Source organism: Ailuropoda melanoleuca, chromosome 17, assembly GCF_002007445.2.
Source record: "Ailuropoda melanoleuca isolate Jingjing chromosome 17, ASM200744v2, whole genome shotgun sequence".
NCBI classification, from domain to species: domain Eukaryota; kingdom Metazoa; phylum Chordata; class Mammalia; order Carnivora; family Ursidae; genus Ailuropoda; species Ailuropoda melanoleuca.
The window spans coordinates 31,425,811-31,445,006 of NC_048234.1; the positions used below are offsets into that span (position 1 = coordinate 31,425,811).

Sequence of the window (19,196 nt, forward strand, 5' to 3'; positions counted from 1 at the left end):
AAAGTTGTAGACACTGGGATGTAGAACTGGACTACTATTGACCTTCTGACCATATGTCAGAAGGAGGATCATCTGCTTCTGGAACGTGGTTGACCAAAAGTAGCTGAAACTATGGAATGCAAAACCATGGAGAAGGGGGACTACTGTATATTAAAATTTCCTATTGATCAGAATATTACTAGAATATTGACCAAAAATTCATGGCTGACTATTAATTATTAGAATTTGCTATTGTCATTGAACTTCAAGACCCTGATATTAACACAATGCTTATAAATAAGGGCTTCCTGCAGAATTAACCATGTGGTGAATATCTGTGCTTTATAGAGCATGCAACTGAAGTATCAGATATCTTTTATCCTATTTAATTCAGCTCTGTAAGGAAATATAAATTTCTGACTGAACAACTTTTAATATATAACACATTGGTTAGTCTTAGAATAAAGCAGAGAAAGTAATAGTTTGTGTTACTGATTAGCCTACAAAAGACTAGTTAGATTTTATGAAGATGTAGAAAGAACAATAACAATTGATCTGTCTTTCTGATTAATAATTGCATAATAATAATGGCAGAAGCTAACATCAACTGATTTTAATTATGTAAATTTCTGAATGTTATACAAATATTAATTCATTCAGTTTGTCCAACCCTTTGAAGGAGTTACCATTATAATTTTCATTTTCAAATGTGGAATATAGATTTCCTGTTGGTTAATAAGACTCTAATTTTTTATTTTTTGATGGTTTTGTTTTAGGATATGATGACACCTATAAATTTGGGGAAAAAGACCATTTATTTAGTTTCATTCTTTGAAGGCTTGCAACGCATTATTTTATTCACTGAAGATCCAAGGGTATTTAAAGTAACATATGAAAGTGAGAAAGCAGAGTTAGCAGAGCAAGAAATTGTGTTGGCCTTACAAGATGTTGGAATTTCTCTCGTCAACAATTACACAAAGCAAGAAGTAGCCTATATTGGCATTACAAGGTTAGATACATTTAAATTTAAATGATTAGTTCTTAATCATTAAGAACGGTGATAATAAAATCTAAAATAATGTAGTTTAAATTTTGTGTTTTGACTGTTATACTAAGGTAATGCTGATTTAAAAATGCTTTTGACATTTTTTTTTGCCTTTTGAGATAAAGATATGTCAAAAATCAAATTTATAAATCCTGTCTTACATCGATTCTCTCAGCTTTCGAAAAAGATTTGTTCAGCTTATCAGAAGTATTCTTTATTTAACATGTCGTAAGGAAATATTTAATTTTCTATTACTACCTACCACAGTATAGGATACAGTATAGATGCTCCATATATAGTTGTTGGAGGAATAAAGCCAATACATTCTTTAATTTGAGCTTGACGCTCTTAAGATACAATAAGGTAATATGGAATATATCATTCCCTCGTGTAAGTCATCACCAGTAAAACTCTTTTCTTTATGCCTTTAATAATCCTATTCATAAATGCTTAAGGTGAAATTAATTTGTATATATTAGTGCCTAATTTGAGAGCATTTCTAGATTCCAGTCTGTATAACCAGGATAATATCGTTTTAACCCTTGAGTTTAAGCTGTCAAACATATATGTTAAAGGTATATAGTATAGGTTTAAATTTGTTTTCTATATAAATTCATCTAGAAATGCCCTTGATTTTTCATTGAATGGAATCCATGCCATTTAAAAAGGAATATTAAAAACTATTTTCTTACAAATATTTATTCTCAAGAAATGTGTTTATTTGCTAAGTGCTATGCTAAATGATGTGAGTGCAAAGAGGAATAATACACACTTCCTGGCTCTCTGTTTATTAAGTGAATATAAATTTTAGAGGGAATTAATAAATAGAATACTTAAATAACGTATGTAAGCGGACTAATTTTAGACTGTGGTTGGATGTTTTTCTGTATGTAAGTCTTTCAGCAATTTTTCAGTAATGAGATTTGTTTCATCCCCTGTTAGATTACTATTTCACACTTTGTCTCATTTTAAACCCCCATTTTCTCTTACACCTCACTGCCTTGTATCCCATTTCAGTGAGAAAATGGAAGCAGTCAAAAGGGAATTTCCAAAGACCCACTCCCCCAAATCACAACTTTCTACCTATGAGCATTTTTTACCTACACACTGTACCAGCATCTTCTCCACAGTTATAGATACATGTGCTCCTATTTAAAAATATTTTTCAACTTTGCATTCTGTTCCATTTCCTCTTGCCTTCTTGAGACATTGATCCCACAATTCTCTTCTTTCTCTCTCCTACATCAGTAATTTTTGGCTCTCTTTTGGGTTATGCCCGTCAGTATTATTTATCTCAACTGAAAAAATAATTCTCTTGAGCCTACTTTCCCTGCTACCCATATGCCCACTTTTTAGCTTCCCTTTTTAGCCAAACTCCTCAAAGGTGTTACCAATTACAGAAGGGCTTAATGTACCTACTATATCCAATTATTTTACCCATTCTTTCTTTAACCATTCCCACCAGGATTTTGCTGTCAACACACCATGACGTTGGTCTTGTCAAGATCACCAGAGACCAGTCCTCATGTTGCTTAAGTTTATAACATTGAACACAGATCCCTTCTTGATAGTTTTTCTTTACCTTGACTTTCAGGATACCTCACGATCTTGGTTTTTCTTTCTATCTCAGAACTCTCCATTTCATGTGTTGGTTCCTTGTCTTCATCTCAACTGCTTAATATTGGATGCCCTAGGGCCCTCAGACATGAGTCCTCTTCTCTTCTCTGTTTCAAATACCACATATATGCCAAAAAATTTAGCAATGTTTCTTTAACCAGAACTTTGTGCCCAACTCCACACTTGTCTATCTACCACCTATGCAAAATATCTACTCTTATATCTAAGAGACTTCTTAACTTCATATTAATTAGGAATTTTTAATTAGGAATTAAACTAATTCCTTATGTCCTTCTTCAAAACCTGCTTCCCCTTTGGAGTTAATGACAGCGCCTTCCTTGTGGTTGCTCAGGTGAAAAGCTTTGGAATTATCTTTGATTCCTCTCTTTATCTCACACCCCACATCTAATCCATCTAGAAGTTCTCTGCTGACCCTGCCTTCAAGATAGAAACAGGGTCTGACCATTTTTTACTGCCTCACTGTTCTACCCTAGGCAGAGCCATCACCCTTTTTCTCCTGGCTTACTCCATTAAACTCCTAACAAGGTTTCCTGCTTCTGACCTTCACCCCCACCCCTTCCCCTCTATTCCAGCACACAGTGTATTCTTTACAAAGCTTGAGTCAGATCACACTGATGATCTCATCATCTTTCCGTGATTTCCTCATTTCACAATAAAACACAAAGTCTTTACAGTATTCTATAAGGCTTTTCATTATCTGGCTTCCCACTATCTGTCTGTCTTCATCTTGTACTCTTAGTATGTTCCAGGCATGCCTACCTCCTTACTCTTCTTTGTACACTACAGGCAGGCTCTGCTTTTGAGTCTTTGCTCTAGCTTGTCTCTGTCCCAGAAATGCTTTTCTCTTATTGTCTGCTGGGTAGCTCCCTTATCTCCTGAGGTTGCTGAAGTCTCATCTTCTCAGTGACACCCTGGCTGACCACTCTATTTTAATACTGGAAGCCCCATCACTTGGCATATCTCAGTATTCCAGATCTACCTCACCCTGTCTTACTTTTTCTCTTTTCAAAACCATTTTCACCTCTTACTCTATAAAATATACAAATTTATTACATTTACTATTTATAGTCTGTCACTCAACTAAAATAAAGCTCTAGGATGGTGAAGATGTTTACTGATAATATCCCTACCACCTAAAATAGTGTCTGAGTAAAAGTCTAAGTATTGATTGAATGAATTCATATTTTTAAATCTGTAGTATGCTTGCATGTGACTGAGGATATGGTAAAATTTTAAAGTTTTGCAATTCATGTAATAAACCAGGTAAAATGAAAATGTTTATAAATTAGCACCATGATTTTTACTTTCATTTGTAAGTTCTGATGTGGTTTGGGAGACAAAGCCCAAGAAGAAGGCAAGATGGAAGCCAATGAGTGTAAAGCACACTGAGAAGTTAGAGAAAGAATTTAAGGAATATACTGAATCTTCACCTTCAGAAGATAAGGTTATTGAATTGGACACTAACGTTCCGGTAATATTTTTAAGTACTGATGTGAAATTTTAATTTTTGCCTGTTGTAATTAGATGAATCACTAGTGAACTTTTAAGGAAAGTCTGGTTTCCTTACAAAACAATGAATTCTATCATATATACTTTATATAAAATACTTTAAAGGGATAGTTGTCTATATTAGTAACTCAGACTTTCTCTTAAGATGCTAATGATCTACTCCTTAGTTAACAAGAAACCAGTATGTTGTTTTACTTATTTTACTTTCAAAATTATTTTTTCTTTTATCACTTTATTTTTTTTAGTAAATTTATATAAAAACTGATACAACTAAGCTATAAAGATTATATGAACATTTTTGTGAATTGTATTGGAAAGATCCGGTCTAAACCCAGTCAAATTGTAAAGATCCAATCTAATCAGCTGTTTAGCCTACTGTTTTAATTAACATTATCTTTGAAGTTTTAGATACAAATTTCTAATTTTAATCACTTATAAATACAGAGAAAGTCAATGCTTTGGGGTGTATTTTTCAGGTTCGCTTCACACCTAGTGGTACTAACATGAAAATTCTGCAGCCACGTGTAATAGCTATAAGAAGAAATTATCTTCCAGCATTAAAAGTAGAATATAGCACATCCGCGCATCAGTCAGCATTTAGAATTCAAGTTTACAGAATACAGGTGAGTCTGAAAAGATTGTCAGATTGTATTCATAAGGAACATAGCAATAAACCAAATGTATTCCCGTGGTCTCTCTTACCTAGTACTTCAGTTTCAGTGTTGAACTAGACTGCTTGATTCCTTCTACTTATTAAACCCTGTTATTCTAGTAGGGTTCTGTAATTAACATATTAATATACTGACCTGTTTTTTATTTTCTTAGATCCAAAACCAGATACATGGTGCTATATTTCCATTTGTGTTTTATCCAATTAAACCTCCCAAGTCGGTCACCATGGATTCAGGTTTGTTTGTATTTTTAGATTGCCATAAAAATGTTTGTATCGGCTGTATGGTTTACTTTACGATAAAAACACGAAATGAAACCATTCTCAAGTTTAGTTTTAGTGGGACCATTAGAAAATTGAACCGCTTGTAAAGAACAAGTACTCAAGATCAACAACGCATTGACTGAATTCTGAGGAAAAGATAGAGAAACAAACTGCGGGCTTCGGGGTGGGGGAATGGGATAGGCTGGTGATGGGTAGTAAGGAGGGCACGTATTGCATGGTGCACTGGGTGTTATATGCAACTAATGAATCATGGAACTTTACATCAAAAATTAGGGATGTATAGGGGCGCCTGGGTAGCGCAGTCGTTAAAAAAGCCACTGCCTTCAGCTCAGGGCGTGATCCCGGCATTCCGGGATCGAGTCCCACATTGGGCTCCTCTGCTGGGAGCCTGCTTCTTCCTCTCCCTCTCCCCTGCTGTGTTCCCTCTCTCGCTGGCTGTCTCTCTGTCACATAAATAAATAAAATCTTTAAAAAAAAAAAATTAGGGATGTACTGTATGGTGACTAACATATAATAAAAATATGATTATTAAAAAAATGCACAGAAAAATTATAATAAAAAAGGTTTCGGCAAGACAAGATACAAAAAAGAAATTTATATTTAAATTTTTAGAAATATTATTGATTTGTAAATCCCTGATTTAAAAGCCACTAGGACCTTTGAATAAATTGTGAAGAAAATCAAATTCAGAGTGGTTTCTAACCGTGGAAAATGTCCCGTATTCTCCAGATGAGTGTAATGACAGGTCTGTTCTTCCATCCTCTGCTTCCCCTTGAGATTCCTTCTTTCTTTGCTATCCCTCTTCCCTTTTCTCTTTTCTCCCTCCTCCCCTTGCGTCCTACCCCCACCTCCACACCACTGGCTCTGAACTATCTAAGGCAGTATTGATCATCTGCTTGGAAGCTTTTGACCATTGTATATGCCCAAGCCCCACTACCTGGAAGTCCAGGACAAGCCCCTGAAATCTGTGTTTTCAGTTTCCCTGGTGATTCTAATGCATACTTCTATTTTAAAATCACTAATTTAAAGGATTAGTTATCCTTAAAGTGAATACAGATAATTAAAAAAAATCCTGGGGTCTGAAATTAAGACTGTAATCAATCTTGCAAGTAGTAATTTTAATTGATACTCATGGTTAAATAAATCATTTAGTTCTCCATTGTAATGTGTATTAAATTGCAAGAAAATGCTTATCTTTTGCTTAAAGCATCAGGGGATTAATCATATTTATTAACTTTTGTAGCTCCAAAGCCCTTTACAGATGTCAGTATTGTCATGAGATCTGCAGGGCATTCCCAGATATCACGTATTAAGTAAGTGTCTTAATATCTTTCTGTGTGTTTATTTAATGTTTTGATTTGAATATGTGGATTAATTATACTCTTTAAAAAATCAATTTTAGGTGAGTCCAAGGTTTAAGTGCAAAATATTAAATTATGAAGATCATTAGGAAAATCTATTTTATAATCTTGAAGAGTCAGAAGGCTCTGAATGAAATGTACTTATATTTTATTTTCTCATTTACGTTTTCTATAATTACTGCATATTGTTTTAGAAACAAAAAAAATGATACTTTAAAATATTCTAAGAAATAGAATATTGACAGAAACATCCATTGATATATTACTCCCCTATTTCTTGTTTTCTCAACGCTATCGACCGCGATAAACACTAACTTCATCCCTTACGTTTTAAAATATAGTTTTATTGTACATATGTATCTAAATATTATGCTTCTTTTACTTTTTTTTTTCCTAATTAAATTTTTTTTTTTTTTTGGTTAAACTCAACATATACTTTCAGGACTGGATTTTTTTCATTCAGCTTTTTACTAAAATTTATTATTTTTGCTGTGTGTAGCTTGAGTTTATTATCACTGATGTATAATATTCTGCTGTATGACTGTATACTACAGTTTACTTACCAGTTTTCTCTTCATAGGCATTTTCACCTTTTGAGTTTGTTGCTATTAGGAACAATGTTGCCATGATATTTTTATTTGTTCATCTAGGAAATCCTAAATTTCAACATTCTAATAGTTATCTAATGCTTTTTTCTTATCTGGTTTTCTTAATGCACTTAATTGATGGCTTTTAAATGTTTTCTACTTTGTATTATAGATATTTCAAGGTGTTGATCCAAGAAATGGACCTCAGGTTAGATCTTGGGTTTGTCTATGCTTTAGCAGAACTTATGACAGAAGCCGAAGTGACTGAAAAAACTGAGGTAAGATTTAGAATGATAGCATTGATGGGAAGGGTCAGGGAGCGAGAAGGACTAAAAAAAATTATAAATTTTTAAAGGTATTAAAATGGTTTTGATCTGCCTTAAAAATAAAATTTCAAAATTTTTATTTTGGTTTGTTCATTGCAAGCGTATAGAAATATAATTGATTTTTTATATTGATCATGTATTCTGCAACCTTACTGAACTCTATTAGCTCTAATAGTTGTTTTATAGATTCTATATATAAGATCATGCCATCTGAAAATAGTTTTACTTCTTTTCTGATCTACTCTGGATGACTTTTTTTCTTCTTGCCTAATTACCCTGCTAGAATCTTCAGTACAGCAGTGAAACATTGAATAGAAATGCCAAGAGCAGACATCCTTGCCCTGTTTCTGAAATAAAAGGGAAAGCTTTCAGTCTTTTACCATTAATTATGATATCAACAGTAGTTTTTGTAGATAACGTACATTAAGTTGAGGTCTCTAATATTCCCAGTTTGTTGAGTGTTTTTTATCATGAAAGTATGTAGAATTTTGTCAAATGCTTTTTCTGCATCTGTTGGGATGGTCATGTGGTTTTTGTTCTGTTGATTTTATTACACTGGATGTTAAAACAGCCTACTTGGTCATGTGTATAATTTTTTTCATATTTTACTGGATTTGGGTTAGTATTTTGTTGAGGATCTTTGTGTTCATATTCATGGGATATTGATCTGTTATTATAGGGCGAGCACTATATTTTTTATACATATATAGTCACTTGCTCTTTAAATTAGAGAAGAAAAGGAAAAGATTATGTATTTATACCATTTTACATAATTGTCTTTTCCAGTTCATTTTCTTCCGTTTTTTTTCCTTTTTTCATTTGGATTTTAATTACCATTTGGGGTCACTTGCTTTCAGCCTGAGGAACTTCCGTTAGTATTTCTTGTATGACACACCTGCGAGCAATTAATTTCTCTTAGTTTTTGAGCTTTTGTTTGTCTTAAAAAGTCTTCCTGTCCCTTCATTTTTGAAAGGAAACTATACTGGATATATAGGATTCTTGGTTGGCAGGTTTTTTTTCTTGAGTACTTTGAGTTTGTTATGCCACTGTCTTCTTGCCTCCTTTCTGCTAAGAAGTCAACTATTCATCTTTATTTTAGAAGATTTATTTATTAGAGAGCACATGTGCAGGTTGGGGAGGTGTGGAGGGAGAGAGAAAGTCAAGCAGACTCTGCCCTGAATGCAGAGCCTGTCATAGGGCTCTGTGTCAGGACCCTGAGATCACAACCTGAGCCAAAACCAAGAGCAGGATGCTTAACCAACTGTGCCCCCCCGGGCATCCAAACTATTAATCTTATCAGGGTCCTCTTGTAGGTAATAAGTTGCTTTTCTCTTCTTTTTTTCTTTTTTTTTTTTTTAAGATTTTATTTATTTATTTGACAGAGATAGAGACAGCCAGCAAGAGAGGGAACACAAGCAGGGGGAGTGGGAAAGGAAGAAGGGCTCATAGCAGAGGAGCCTGATGTGGGGCTCGATCCTATAACGCCGGGATCACGCCCTGAGCTGAAGGCAGACGCTTAATCGCTGTGCCACCCAGGTGCCCCTTGCTTTTCTCTTCTTGTTTTTAAAATTTTCTCCTTGTCTTTGACTTTCAGCAATTTTACTATTGTGTGTCTGTTGTGAACCCCTTTCCATTTGTATGCTAGGAGTTCGTTTAACTTCCTGGATATGTTGCTTATTGTTTTTCATTGAATTTAGAAAGTGTTCAGCTATTTTTCTTCACATATTTTTCTCTTTTCTCCTTCTGATACTCGCATATTGTTTATGTTAGTATGCTTAATGATGTACCACATTTCTCTGAGACTGTTGATTTTTCTTCACTCTTTTTCCTCTGTTCTTCAGATTGCATAATCTTTAACACTTTATCTTCAAGTTCATGATGAAACAGTGCATTTAATTTAGCTATAATGATCTTCTGTCAGCTCAAATACACTGTTAGGTCCTTCTAGTGAATCTTACATTTCTGTTACAGAAATGGACAGTTTTCAGTTCCAGAATTTCTAATAGGTTTTTAATATATAATTTTTCTCCCTCTGTGTATATTATTCTGTTTGTTAAGACATGGTCATCATAATTTATTTTTCTAAATATGGTTTTCTTTATTTTTTTTTAAGATTTTATTTATTTATTTAATAGAGAACATAAGAGAACACAAGCAGGGGGAGCAGCAGAAGGAGAGGCCAGGTCCCTGCTGAGCAGGGAGCCCCATGCCAGGCTCAATCCCAGACCCTGGGATCATGACCTGAGCTGAAGGCAGATGCTTAACCGCCTGAGCCACCCAGGCCCCCAGGTTTTCTTTAGTTCTTTGAACATATTTACAGTGCTTACTTGGAAGTATTTTTCTTTTAATCCTGTCTAGTCACATCTCACATTCAGTTTCTTTTGCCTAGTTTTTTCCCAGTGTATGAGTCATACATTCCTATGTCTTTGCATATATCATAATTTTTGGTTGGGAATTAGACATTTTAGATGATACATTATAAAAACTGGCTACTAGTCCCTCTCTCCCCAAAGCTTATTGTTATTAGCTTATATGTTCATTCTGTGACTGGTTAGTTAGATTTTTTTTATTGAAGTCTATCCTACCCATACCCCTGACTTTTCCTGCATTGTTCAGCTTTTCGTGTTGCTCGTCACAGAGGTGAAGATCTGGGATACCCACCCTTTCCGTGGAATAACTGGTTTTGGGGCCGGCCCTCTTCTTATCTTTTCACACTCACACCTAGCTATTGAGCTCCACTAATTGCTGGCTGATTGGTTTAATTTTTTTTTCCACAGTACCTTAGGCCATAAATTGTTCTGCAAACTAATAAAACTTGGGCTTTTTTTTTTTTTTAAGGAATTGATTGGAGATCAGTGTTTGATATTTGTTCTGACCCCAGGGGGACCCCTTTAAACTGTTTCCCCATTTCACTGCTGAAAACTAAGAGGCCTCCAGTTTAGCCTGCATCTCCATTGAATCATAGATTTTCCTTCTAGTTACCTTTCCCTATTACATTCACTGTTTCCTAAAGCTCAAGCTTGAACTTCTTTGCATTCTCTTGCCCTTGAAGGCAGTTTCTTTGGGAAAAGACTTGGAGTTTATTTTAAAGTTTCCTTGTCCTCCAGGCAAAAATACCTGAACTAGAGTTTCACAGGGGGGGTTGGGTGGGATGGTGGAACAGGAGTGGTCAGAATCCGGTATTCTAAGTGGTATCCCACCCAGTTAGAGCTTTTTGTTCGTGAGTAGAGGCTGGGCAACAGGATGGAGGCTCCCACATCCCCCATAATGTAGCATTAGCAGCTAGTAATTGAGGGCAGGATGAGAAATGCTGACATGTTATGCCTCCCAGGAAGAAAGTATTCCAGTTAGAGACTGGGCGGAGAGGGAACGTTGTGTTCTTGGGTGTAGCAGTCTAGAGTGGAGTTACGGCTTGTTGAACTAGGAGGGGAATCTGGGAGAGTGGGACTTGTTCAAATACTACAGATTCACTTTTCTTACCAAATTTTTGTAGATTTTCTTGAAAAGGTGTTTTATTTGCTTATACTGTTAGGTTCATTCATAGAGGCCTTTAAATATTTGGGTTTTTTTTTTTCAAATATTTATTTTAGAGAGAGAAAGCATGCAGTGGGGGGGGGGGTTGAGGGGGGAGGGAGAGAATCTCAAGCGGACTCTCTGCTGAGTGTGGACCCTGATGCAGGGCTCTATCCCGTGACCCCGAGATCATGACCTGAGCCAATACCAAGAGTCAGATGCTTAACCACCTGAGCCACCCAGGCACTCCAAATGTTTTTTGGTTTTTTGTTTTTTTTAATTTCACCAGTTTCACTGGAGAAATGGTCTGAAGAGCCCTTCACACTGTCATCCCAGAAGTCAATTTCCAGATACTATACTTTTGATAAGGCTATCATTTTGATATTGTTGATGGTAGGTCAAAATGTGAATGCAATAACTTTATAATCACGAACAGTGTTGAATGTGGATGTTACAGAGCAGTGTTCTACAGTGTCTGAATTATTGACTGAAGTGCCTCATACAGATAGATCCTTTAAGTTTTTAATACTTTGTTTCTTTATAGGTCGAACTTTTTCATAAAGATATAGAAGCTTTCCAAGAAGAATATAAAACAGCTTCATTAGTAGATTCATCACAAGTCAGTCTCTATGAATACTTCCATATATCTCCTATCAAGGTAGGGGGAATAGAAGTCATTTTTTTTATCCTTGATAATCTAGGTAATAGCAAATTGGCTTGATCCGTTTGGGGAGATGAGCGTATAAATTATAATTCTCTAATAGTATATAAATTTTGTAAATAAAGTAGCAGGAATAATCCTTTGAAATTTTTATTTATACTTCTAAGTTCTTCACTATATGGAAATAATATTGGAGCCACCTATATATATTTATATCTTGACCTAACATTTTGTTACCTTAGTTTTCTGTTAATGTGTTTAATGGCAGTTTTCAAAATTTTGTGTGTGGGGGTGTGTGTGTATGTGTGTTTATTGAGGTATAATTGACATATACATTAGCTTCAGGTGCATAAGGTAATGATTTTGATAGTTGTGTACACTGTGAAATGATCACCACAATAAGTTAGTTAGCGTCCATCACCATACAGTGTTAAAAAATTTTTTTTTCTTATGATAAGAACTTTTAAGATTTATTTACTCTCTTAGCAACTTTCAAATAGCACACTACAGTATAACTAACTAGTCTGTAAGTTTCAAATTAATCCATGAAGTAACCTTCATTTAAGAACTGAAGACTGAATAGAACTAAATATAAGTTCCTAACACAGAGTTCTGAATTACTTGAATTATTGAACACTTGAAGAAAATTATTGTATAGCTATATATTTATATATATATAAATGCATGCAGTATGAAAGTGTTAACTGATTTCAACATGCTAACTTAATTCTAATAGTTGAAACACTATTGAGTTCAACTTCTGTATTATTATTATTTTAAAATATATAAAAATTATTTTCATAGCTTTACCAAAAGAAGTGGATTGAACCTAAATACCATATTAGCTTATATTGCTGATGTTAAAATTTAAAAAGATCTGTATTCAATTTTAAATTCCTTTTAAAAAGATCTGTATTCAATTTTAAATTCCTTTTAACTTTTCACTTAATAATTTCAACATAATCCAGGTAACTTTGAAATCTTGTGTAGTAAATTTAAAATAAGATTAAATAAGATTAAATTTTAAATGTTAAAATTGTCATTGTGAAGATAGTGCTTTAAATACTTACCTCTTTATCTCTTTAGTTGCATTTAAGTGTTTCACTGAGTTCGGGCAGAGAAGAAGCTAAAGATTCAGAACAACAGGAAGGACTGATGGCTGTTCGTTCTTTAAATCTCTTGCTGAAGAGTATTGGTGCTACCCTTACAGATGTACAAGATGTAGTTTTTAAGTATGTTCAATATTCAAATCTATAAATTGATGAAAAGTCCATTTTACATTTACCTAAAAGCTTTACAAGTGAAAAAGTATCTAAAGGATATTGGAGATCATAGATAAATATGGGTTTTGCTGTTAAATGGAATATGATTTAAGTAACATTTAACCTGCTAAGCCTTCACTATTAAGGAACAGAATAATTATTAAATAATTTCCTTAAGAAAGAGGGACAGAGGCCATACAAGTTTGTGCATCCATAGACATGTCTGGCCTACGGAAGGATTCCTAAGAAGCTGTCTGTGCCCAAAGTTATGGCACTTAAACCATGTGGGTTCAAGTCTTCTAGGATCAAGATTCTTCAAAGCATTTGTGACTTGAACAAAATGAATGCCATGATAGGGGAAATGAAGGGATTCATTTAAATGTTACAGCCACAAATATTACATTTTAATGTGAGTCATAATGGAGCCTATTAGAGTATCTGACCAAAGAAACTCAAAAAGGTCTGAGTGGAGACTTCAGATGAGAATGACCTTTTTAGGTAGCACCCAGAAATGTCATTAAGAACCGTAGTAAGAATCAATGAGTCCAGTAGGTTGTAACTCTAAATCTAGATAAAGTTAGGTAACAGTCAAATTAAAGAACATAGGTTTGAAGACGTTGGGAATAGAGTGAGATTTCTCATCCAGCTTCTGTCTTACCAGCTAACAGAGTGCTTCCTAAGCAGTAGATCTGTATATGCTGTGACTAGGTTAGCAGTCAGCCGACCTTGGCTTCTCGGCTGTCAGCTGACGAGACAGGATCCGAAGCAAGTGAAGTCTGGCCATTCTTGAGCAGCCTCTTCTGTTCATCTCAGCATGTCAGACATTTTCTGTGTGGGCCATGACAGGGCAGAGCTGAAAAGTATGGTCCATGTCTGAGAGTGGGATCCAGAGGGTCTCTGAATCCCCTGAAGGATGTGAAAATATGTATTTATAGGTGACTTTCCTGAGGATAAGATCCATAGCTTTCATGAGATTCTTAGAGGGTTCTTTGACCAGAAGGTGCATGTGTAAAAGAGCAGGTTTTCTTGATCGGCATGGGAAATGTACGGAAAGGAAAGATTTAGAGAAAAATTGTAAAGAAAATGCAACCATTTGTAAATGTTGAAAACATTCTCTTCTCCTCTCTGCCTCTTCCTCCCCTACACACACCCTCATACATATTTATATATGTTTTTCAGGCTTGCATTTTTTGAACTGAATTATCAGTTCCATACAGCATCTGAACTACAGTCTGAAGTAATAAGACACTATTCGAAACAGGTTTGTCTGAGATTGTTTTATAAAGGGACAGATTGATATAGTGAAACTGTTTGTGTCTGTACATGTGTAAGGTAGATTTGACAAGGAAGTGAATAGCTATTTTCAAAATCTTAAAACTTTTTTTTTTCTCAGAATTGAGGAAGAAATGGAGCCGTGCCACCATTTCAGTTTTTACCTTTGTGTTTTTTAGCCACTGACAGAAATCTTTTCTGGATAAGTGTGGACTTAAATATCTTTAAAGAAAATATTAACTAATTCACCAAACTTAATTTAAAAAAATAGTTTCAAGGGAAACTATTAGTAACCAACTGAATACAGTGTTTTTAACATAATTGTGTTGTCAGATATTTTATTATTTTTATTATTTTTTTTAAAGATTTTACTTATTTATTTGACAGAGAGACAGACAGCAAGCGAGGGAACATAAGCAGGGGGAGTGGGAATGGGGGAAGCAGGCTTCCTGCTGAGCAGGGAGCCTGACGCGGGGCTCAATCCCAGGACTCTGGGATCATGACCAGAGCCGAAGGCAGACGCTTAACAACTGAGCCACCCAGGCACCCCTGGATATGTTATTTTAATGGATTTTTTCCACCTTTAGAAAGACTCCAGTATCTTATGCTGTAACTTACAGAGCATCTGAGACAGCTTCTCTATAGTGGTCAGAACACTAAGCCTGATTCAAGATGTCTGGGTTTGGATTCCAGTTTTGCTATTTACCTATTGTGTGAGCCTGGGCATCATTTGACCTGTATGTTTCTCCAGTCTGTAAAATGATGATGGTAATAGCAACTGTCACACATAGTTGTAAAAGTGAAAGCATTTTGAGTATTCTAAAGCTTTATGTAAAATATGGCATATTATTTCTAATACTCTAACACCAAATCACTTTTTAAAAACAAAACTAGTGATAAATAGGGTGTAGGTGCTGAAATTGGTGATAAGGGTGTTAGCCTAAACAAAAACTGAGTGTGTGTACTGAATATTAAAATTTTTTTCTGATTGAATTGATTTATGTTTGTATTTCATTTTTAGGCCATTAAGCAAATGTACGTACTCATTCTTGGACTTGAAGTTTTGGGAAATCCCTTTGGCTTGATTAGAGAATTTTCTGAAGGTGTGGAAGCATTTTTTTATGAACCTTACCAGGTAATAAAATAGTTATTCTTGCATTGTGTAATATATCACTAATACTTTTGAATAAATAACACATTCCCAATTGCTAAGTAGAAGTGTAGGGGGAAATAGATTTTGGGAAACACAACAAAAGAACTTAATTTGCAGCAGAGAATGCAAATTTGAGGGAAATTTTGAGAAATTTGGAGGAAAATTTTAACCCTTTCCCTCAAAATTTAAACTTACAACTTTACTAAGATATACTGAATTTTAAGTATTCTGTTAGAATATTAAAGGTGGATGAACTTTGTCGGTAGTAGAAGTAAGATCACCATGGGCAGGCAGTCTTGCTTTGCACAGTTGTGTGAGACAGTAAAAATAACTGCACACAGACACTGTGCAAAGCAGTCTTAATCAGTGGCAAAAACTGTGATTATTTTGTGTCCCTTAATATTTTCTGTTAAAACATTCAAAACTCTCCTACCTTGACTTTTAAATGTAGAAGATAATGAAAAAGTAAAACTGTTATTCGTATTGTGCAGTATAATTTAAAGCATAAGAAATGTTAAGAATTAAAGTGCAGTTATTTCTTTTACAAAAATTATCCAGAGTATTTGGTGCTTACGTTCTCATCCTGTAACTTATAGTACGGGATTTTGTACACATTGGTGAATAGTCCTATTTCTGAGTTTGGGTCAACTTATTCTTTGTACTTTCAGTATCGTGAAATATCTCTGAGAATTTTGTGAAGTTTTTTGCTGCTGTCACTTCCTCTAGGATATTTTTATTTTTGTCACTATGTCTTTTTAATTTATATCAATAAGTTCACCTTAAAAGAAAATGTAACCTGTGTTGTTGTTATTTGACCCTTTAGGGAGCCATCCAGGGTCCAGAAGAGTTTGTGGAGGGGATGGCACTAGGACTGAAGGCGCTAGTTGGTGGAGCTGTTGGTAAGAAAGACGATGCCTACCAGGTATGATTATGCTAGAAAGTAATGATACCTTTGCTTTTACTAAAAGTAATTATCATTTCTGCTAGGTGGATTAGCTGGTGCTGCCTCCAAAATCACCAATGCTATGGCTAAAGGGGTGGCAGCTATGACTATGGATGAAGACTACCAACAGAAGAGAAGGGAAGCCATGAATAAGCAACCAGCTGGTCTTAGAGAAGGCATCACTCGTGGAGGAAAAGGCTTAGTTTCTGTAAGAAATTCCCCAGGGTTGTGAACCCATCAGGGATTATCTTTTTTTTTTTTTTTTAATGATTTTGTTTATTTATTTGAGAGAGCGAGCGTATGAGCAGGAGGGAGGGGCAGAGAGAGAGGGACAAGCAGACTCCCTGCTGAGCAGGGAGCCCCACTCCACTCAGGGCTCAATCCCAGGATCTGAGTCGAAGGCAGACGCTTAACCGACTGAGCCACCCAGGCGCCCCTCAAGGAATATCTTTTAAAGCCACACTCTGTGAATAAGAAAATAGACATTTAACTTGCACTTCTTCAAGCATTATTTAGATATTGGAGGAGCAGTGAGTTGTGTTCTATATAAAATATGTCAGTAGCCTCTAAAAGCATTCTGTTTAAGGTACTTATTTACTGTATTTCTAGATGTATTTCTGTTTCAGTGCTTTCTAGATTCTTATGGTATCTAAAAAGCAGAGCTCTCTATTTTTTTGTAAGCCAGACTTGGTTCTTTAAAGCATCATGTTGAAAGGTTTCACTCATTTATGGAACATAAGAAGTAGAAAGATTGGTAGGAGAAGAAAGGGAAGAAGAAAGGGGGGTGGGTAAACAGAAGGGGGAATGAACCATGAGAGACTATGGACTCTGGGGAAACAAACTTAAGGCTTCAGAGGGGAGAATGGGATAGGCTGGTGATGGGTATTAAGGAGGGCACGTATTGCATGGTGCACTGGGTGTTATATGCAAGTAATGAATCATGGAACTTTACATCAAAAACTAGGGATGTACTGTATGGTGACTAACATAATAAAAAATATTATTAAAAGAAAATATTATAAATTTTTGATTGTGCTTTTCCTCTAGGGTTTTGTAAGTGGCATAACAGGAATTGTCACAAAACCAATCAAAGGCAAGTATATTCCTTGGGGTAATGTATATTACCGGGTCTTTCACAGATTGATTCTATTTTTGTTCTTGATCCACTTGCCTAAACCTTTGTCTTTTTTTCTTTCTAGGAGCTCAAAAAGAAGGAGCAGCTGGTTTCTTCAAAGGTGTTGGGAAAGGTTTAGTTGGAGCAGTGGCAAGGCCAACTGGAGGCATCATAGACATGGCCAGCAGTACATTTCAGGGAATAAAAAGGTACGTTCTCTTTGGTGGAAGATATGAGTAAAATGCTTAAACTATGAGAAATAAAATAAATTGGAGGTTTGGCTCAAAACCCTAAGTTATGAGCCTTATAATATGGCAAGTTACATATTATCTTCTTAATTCCCTTTTAAGTTGTTTCCTTTGTGTCATTTCAAGTTTACAGAGGTCTCCTATTATTGCTCATTCATTCCCAGGAACCTTGGCAGGAAAGGCTTGGCAAGTTAAGCAAGCTTTTACTTATTATAAGTACATTATTATAATAAAATGCCATATATATAATACTATATATATATGTAATGCTATCTATATATATAATAATGTAATGCTATATATATATATACACACACACACACCCATGATTTATAAAATTAGCAAATATAATTAAGAAATAAAGAATGGCATTTTATATTCCTGGTTCAAACTCAGCTTGTGTTCCCCCTGCCTTTATGATCTTCTTTGTTATGAAACTATTACATCCATTTCCTCTATTTCTCTTCATTTGTGCAGATAATTTTAAAACATGCTCTCTCTTCCTCTAAGTTAAATTTAGTTTAGAACTGAAATTTGATAGTTGCACTATTGTTATCTCCTATTGTTATCTCTGTTGTGGAGATTTGTAACACATACAACAGTTGATTAAATTCATGCTAATGAGACCTAACTTAGAAAGTTAGGTGGGTGGACATCACCCTAATATATTACTTCCTGCCTGCTTTATAGAGATAAGTAATGTCATCATATGAGCTGCTTCCCTTAAGTCAGTATCTCATACTGCTTACTATAATTGGGTGTTTTCAGTTTTGTAATTTAGAGTTAAGATGGGGAAAAAAGGTTCAGTCTCTTCTACATGTAACTTTAAATTCACAAATAGAATTTGTTTACTTGTCATCAGAGAAGCTCAAAACTCAAACATAAGTAATATAAGATCTAGAGAGAGCTATGCAAGTATATGCCCAGAGTTGCTAAAATAGCCTTCCATTTTTCTAAACTTAATAATCTGTACTGAGCTGCATTACCTTAAGGGCAAAGTAAAACATTTTTAATAAAAATAAGACTAAGAACTATTAAAGATGTACTGTGAAGAAGTCAGAAATCAGGGTGGCAGCAAGGCTGCAGTCCCTCAGGAGGGTAGAATTTGCACCTTGCCTCCTCCTGCTTCTGGTGGCTTGTGGCCATGTGATTCCAAGCTCTGCCTTCATCTTCACATCACCGTCTTCTCTGTAGGCCTGGTCTTTCTCCACGTCTCTCCTATGAGGACACTTGTGGTGGCTTTTACCCAGATAATCCAGGATTATCACCTCATATCAGAGTCCTTCAGTTAGCCACATTCTCAGAGACTTTACCATATAAAATGACATTCAGAAGTTCAGAGATCTAGCCTGATTTCTTTAAGAATCACCATTGAGACCACTACATAGATTTTGCTCTGATTTCAGACTAGTAACATTTTGCATAACCATAGTGTAATATCACAACCAGGATATTGACATTGATGCACTCTGTCGAATTTATTCAGATTTCCTCACATGGACTTGCACTCTTTGGCATGTGTATGCTCTCATCCCATGCAATTTTGTCACTTTTCATGTATCCACCAGTCTGGATACTAAACAGTTCCAGCACCGTACTAATAGTTGGCATTACCCTTTCACAACTCATC

The 19,196-nt window shown here is 35.2% G+C and overlaps 1 protein-coding gene across 1 annotated transcript in view; it reads left to right on the plus strand.

The window, feature by feature from the left end:
• Nucleotides 1–19,196, plus strand: part of VPS13A (vacuolar protein sorting 13 homolog A) — a 240,974-nt gene that overhangs the window by 192,935 nt on the left and 28,843 nt on the right. Inside the window, 14 exon segments of the mRNA XM_002925447.4 lie at nucleotides 756–988; nucleotides 3,980–4,133; nucleotides 4,648–4,794; nucleotides 4,997–5,078; nucleotides 6,370–6,439; nucleotides 7,247–7,352; nucleotides 11,458–11,571; nucleotides 12,661–12,806; nucleotides 14,016–14,097; nucleotides 15,130–15,243; nucleotides 16,085–16,160; nucleotides 16,249–16,412; nucleotides 17,252–17,297; nucleotides 17,404–17,527. Coding sequence (XP_002925493.1) covers nucleotides 756–988; nucleotides 3,980–4,133; nucleotides 4,648–4,794; nucleotides 4,997–5,078; nucleotides 6,370–6,439; nucleotides 7,247–7,352; nucleotides 11,458–11,571; nucleotides 12,661–12,806; nucleotides 14,016–14,097; nucleotides 15,130–15,243; nucleotides 16,085–16,160; nucleotides 16,249–16,412; nucleotides 17,252–17,297; nucleotides 17,404–17,527 — 1,658 coding nt within the window.